The 4,839-nt window shown below is 40.9% G+C and overlaps 1 protein-coding gene across 1 annotated transcript; it reads left to right on the top strand.

Moving 5' to 3' along the window:
* The first annotated feature begins 366 nt into the window (after window positions 1–366).
* LOC109218568 (low-temperature-induced 65 kDa protein-like) lies at window positions 367–3,214 on the top strand. The gene is made up of 5 exons (XM_019382948.1): window positions 367–572; window positions 666–908; window positions 1,031–1,714; window positions 1,807–2,781; window positions 2,892–3,214. Exons 1-5 carry the CDS (start codon window positions 527–529, stop codon window positions 2,939–2,941), a joined length of 1,998 nt encoding a protein of 665 aa, XP_019238493.1. The 5' UTR covers window positions 367–526; the 3' UTR covers window positions 2,942–3,214.
* The last annotated feature ends 1,625 nt before the right edge of the window (window positions 3,215–4,839 follow it).

The following is a 4,839-nucleotide window of genomic DNA, read 5'->3' as shown; positions in this document are numbered from 1 at the left end:
ATACAAAACGGTTCGGAAAGAATCCAGTTATTTTAAGGCAGTTCAAATTATTAAGGATTGGAACTGTTTGAACACGAGTAATGGATCGGTTTTACAATTTTACGGTCATAAGATCTTGAAAGATAAGGAAATAAAAACATGTTGACAAGATAAGAAGTGCCGACATTCATATATTGCAGTTCATATTCTGAGGGCCAATCACGTCGGTTGAGAAGGCCACGTCCACAGTAGTTTCCCATAAAGCCCGCACCACGCGTCCTATAACAGAGACGTGCTGCGTCGAGTAACAACGCGTGTCTCTCACAGAATGCCACTGCCATGCAAAGGTGGCCAATTGGTTCAAATTTTCCCTCTATAAACCATTCTCATCCTTTTTGTCTTCTCCCAAACAGCTATCTGCTTTATTTCTTTGTTTTGGTAAAACTATTCGTACACTATACGCACTTGTGTCAGAAATCCAAAAAAGAAACAAAGGAAAATCGTATATAATTAGAGATCAAATTTCACTGTTTTTTCAGCTTTGATTATGGAAGCGCAACTGCAGCATCCCCAGGATACTGGACTGCACACAGGTGAGAAATTCTTAATGAAAAATGAGAGGAAGTAGGATTATATATGCCCCGTTTTTTGAATTTTCTGAACTGAAATTGATCTTATGATTGAAGGGGAAGGCCAGGGTCAAGTTCATGATGAAGGTGAACATCATCATCATAAGAAATCAGTACTAAAGAAGGTTAAGGCAAAGGCAAAAAAGATCAAGGATACTCTAAAGCATGGTCTTGGACACGATCACGACCATGATCAGCACGAGCACGAGCATCGTCCACTGCAAGGTGAACATGAGGAAGAAGAAGATGAAACTGACGATGAAGAAATGGAGGAAGATGCAGAAGTTCATGGTGGACCCTGTACGTTTCACCCCCCCTCCTCCCCAAAAAATAGTACTAATTTTTAAGCACGTCAATTACTACTGGCTTAATTGCTTTCTGATTAATGAACTTGTGATTTTCTTGCAATATTCACTGGTCAGATGCTATTAGGAGTACAGATATTCGAAAAGAGGATGTTGGGCCAATGGTCAATTTAGAGAATCCAACTAGCCCAAAGGAGGATCGTTACGATCATGCAAAGATGAAACATGAAGAAGCACATAGGCCAGTTTTGCAGAGACAAGACGAATTTGCAAGGCCACCATCCGTGGGCGAGACTCACTTCCCTGAACAAAGGCATAGACCACCCCATGAAACTAAGGGCACTGATCATGGGAAAGTAGAAGATCAAGGATTGCATGTGCATAAAATTGGAGCACAAACAGGTCTGGAGAATCCCCACGCCTCCCACTTCCCCGAAGAGAGGCATAGATCACCTTTTGCCGAGACTAAGGGCATTGATCTTGCTACTGCCCATGGAAAACAAGGTCACCAAGGACTGCAGGAGCATGAAAATATTGGGGCACCAACAGGTTTGGAGAAGCCTTACTCTTCCCGCTTCCGTGAAGAGACACATAGGCCACATGCTGCTGCTGATACACATGAGACTAAGGACATTGATTATGTTACTGCCCATGCGAAATTAGAAGATCAAGGACTGGTGGGGCACAAAATTGGAGTACCAACAGGCATAGAGGAGGATCCTGACGCCCCTAAAAACCGTCCCCAGTTGAGCCCGAATCCGACCAACTATCAGAGTAAAGTAACTGATCCAACAGGCGCCAGTAAGTGTCACTCCTCTTAAATTGCTAGTAAAATAGACGGAGTATGTTTTGATTGGATTTTAAAAAAATGATGTATGATGCATTTATAACAGATAATGAGGCGGCAGGAGTTAGCCCACTTGTTCGATCATTCGAGAGAATGGGTATGAATGATGCTCCTTCAGAAACAATACTAAAGCAAGGGACTGAACAAATAAGGCCAGAGCTAGGAGCAGGGGACACAAAATTTGATCAAGGAACAGAACACAGCCTATATACAGGGTCACACGATCAATTTGCACCATGGGAAGCACCTACTGGTTTCCCCGCAGTTCCTAAAAACACTGAATCACTTCCTAAAAGCATGAATCATAGCAAGCCAGAAGATTCACCTCAGGACACACTAACTGGGAAACCTGGTAGCTACACAGAGAAAATTTCATGTGCCACATCAGCAATTGCTGATAAGGCAGTCGCTGCTAAGAATGTTGTTGCATCCAAGCTTGGCTATGGTGGCACAGAGGAAGAAACTAGCAAGTCACAGGCAACAACTGGAAGTGATAAAGGTACAACAAAGGCAACCACGTCAGCAGCTGAATTTGCACAAAAAGCTGCGAGCACAGTGGCAGAAAAACTTGCTCCTGTTTATGAAAAAGTGGCGGGTGCTGGCACAACAGTCATGGCAAAGGTTCAGGGCACAGCAACTGGAGTAACAGGACATGAAAGCAGGGGAGATGTTGATGCAGGGCATGAAACCAAAGCTACTGATAAAGGGGTGTCAATGAAGGAGTATTTGGCAGAGAAGTTTAAGCCTGGAGAGGAGGACAAGGCGCTATCTGAGGTGATTTCAGGATCACTTTCAAGACAGAAGGAGAAAACAGAGGAGTCAAAGCCAATGGGGAAGGTAACGGAATCGGAGGAAGTGGAGAGGCGATTAGGTCCTATTGAACACACAAAGAAAGAAGAAGATGGTGCTTCTGGGGAAACTCAAGTTGGCGAAGGCTTTGGACAGGGTGTAGTGGATAGGCTTAAAGATGCTGTAACTACGTGGCTCGGGAAAGGTGGTGAAACACAGACGTCCACAAATGGTAAGCAAAATGTATCGGATGTTTGTTGCAGTTTTCCCCATTTTGACATCTATTAACAATACATATTTAATTTAGTGCTAATTGAGTTGATTTTTCTTTTTGGGATTTAGGAACAAATTCTGCTGTGGATGGAGGTGCTGTAGTTGGAAGGGGTACATGATCAAGGATGTTTGCGAAATTGAAGTTGTACAACACATGTGCTTCGCATTTTCGCTTAATTTTCTTTTTGTTGTGGTGTGTTCAAACCTAAGCTTATTTGTAGGAAGTTGTATTTTGCCTATTCTGTGTTTTGTAATCACACATATTAAGTTGTAGTATATCGATCTGTGGTGTTTCACTCCAGCTCGTTTGGGGTTCTGCTGTTTTGTAAGTAATCCACTGACCTGTGAAACTCATGGACAAGCGAGCAAATGGACATGTGGTTTCCTGTACCTATTGGTGTTGTGTCCCACTGTGTTTTCTAGTTTTTCCTAGAGGCCAATAAATTGCATTGGGTCCTAACTCGGTTCTTTTCCTTACCAAGAGGCTACTTAAAATCTGAAACTGAATATATAATGTATCTGTTTAATGTTGAAATATAACACATCATTTATTTCCTCCCTTGCTAATGTGCATAAGGCGAGGAAACTGAATATAGTGCCGAGCAATAAATGGAACTGGGAAAAGGTTTGGATCACGTATTACATTTCACTTGATATGTTGATGTTTTATAGAGCATTTCCAACTGGTCTCCGATGGTCAATTTGTTTTTGCTGTTTTGGCCGTTAGGAAGATGTTCTCCAACTTGTATCAAAGCTTTTCTCCTTATATTTTCGACAATCACATTAAAAGAATAAAATTGAATTTAGAGGGATATGATTGTCACTAACCCCTTGCGCTATTGGCCAATTAGCCGGAACTAGCTATACCTTTTTCCTCCCATTTTGTTATTTGAATGAATACGGAAGTAGCTACCACAGAACTTTTTACTGAGCAAATTGAGCTACAGTTATGGAAACAAAGTAATACTGAATTTCTTTGATAGCTTAATAACAGTGTATTTTGATTCTCCACCTTACGTATATACCAGTATCTTTTGTTAAGTGACTCTATTGGAATTGTATATGATAGAAGGAACAAGTCACGTAGTACTTAAGTTTCTATAGTATATTAACAAAATTATCTTTTCTACCCAAAAAAAAAAAAAAAAAACAAGACGTAGGAGGAGGAGCGCAGTCCACGCCACAATGTCCTACGTTCTCGATACTTTTACCATAATACGGCGTAGAGAAACTTTTACCTTAATACGGCGTAGAGAAAGAACAGAAGGTTTAACTGAACTACTGAAACACTAGACAATTGTCATCACAGAACTTCAGCTAGAACCTAACATTTTCTGAGGTTCTGTTCTTGTTCAGAGCATTGAGAAGTATCTCGCGTATATTATTATCGTATAGTCCCAGTGTATTTCTCCTTTTCTATAATTTCATAGTTTGGTTTCTACTTTCTAGAGGACAAATATAGAAGCAACAACGATAGGTTACAAGTACCTTGGTCTAAGTACTTTGTTTTATGTTTTGATGATATAACAAACTTACTATCAAGAACCAAACAAGGAACATGTCATACATTCTCAAGACCTTAAGATCACGAGTTTCCAGCTTGGGATATGATAGTAGAAGGAACAACTGAGGGAGCAGGCCCCTACCAGTTCCCGAGGCGACTGTACGAAGTGAACTCTCCAGCTGGAAAGTTGCTGCTTGCACACGCTACAGTACAGGAACAGTGCTGCAGCAACTTTCTGTGGAAGACTTTTTACCTACCTTGCTTACATCATTGTAAGTGATGTCACACATGTATTATTAACATCAAGGAAGGTAAAACACTCGACTTGAACACTTAGAGATTTTCACTCAAGCTCTCTCACGTGATCATCTAGCAAGCAACTCTCAAGTGCTTCAAGAACAAAGAACAAAACAACTACGGACCAGTTCCTACATCAAGTCATTGTATGTCCTGAGTTGAGTTGTAACTTTGTAATAGTTCTTAAATTTTATTTCCTACTTAGCTTGTTTAGAA

Source organism: Nicotiana attenuata, unplaced genomic scaffold (assembly GCF_001879085.1).
Source record: "Nicotiana attenuata strain UT unplaced genomic scaffold, NIATTr2, whole genome shotgun sequence".
NCBI lineage: Eukaryota > Viridiplantae > Streptophyta > Magnoliopsida > Solanales > Solanaceae > Nicotiana > Nicotiana attenuata.
The sequence above is the reverse complement of the archived record's forward strand: the minus strand, read 5'-3'. Positions and strand labels throughout refer to the sequence as shown.

Excerpts from the sequence above, each read along its gene's own strand:
- LOC109218568 (XM_019382948.1), top strand. The coding sequence starts at position 527 with ATGGAAGCGCAACTGCAGCATCCCCAGGATACTGGACTGCACACAG. Across the intron at positions 909-1,030 it reads AGAAGTTCATGGTGGACCCT|ATGCTATTAGGAGTACAGAT; the intron begins GTACGTTTCACC and ends TTCACTGGTCAG. Across the intron at positions 1,715-1,806 it reads AACTGATCCAACAGGCGCCA|ATAATGAGGCGGCAGGAGTT; the intron begins GTAAGTGTCACT and ends CATTTATAACAG.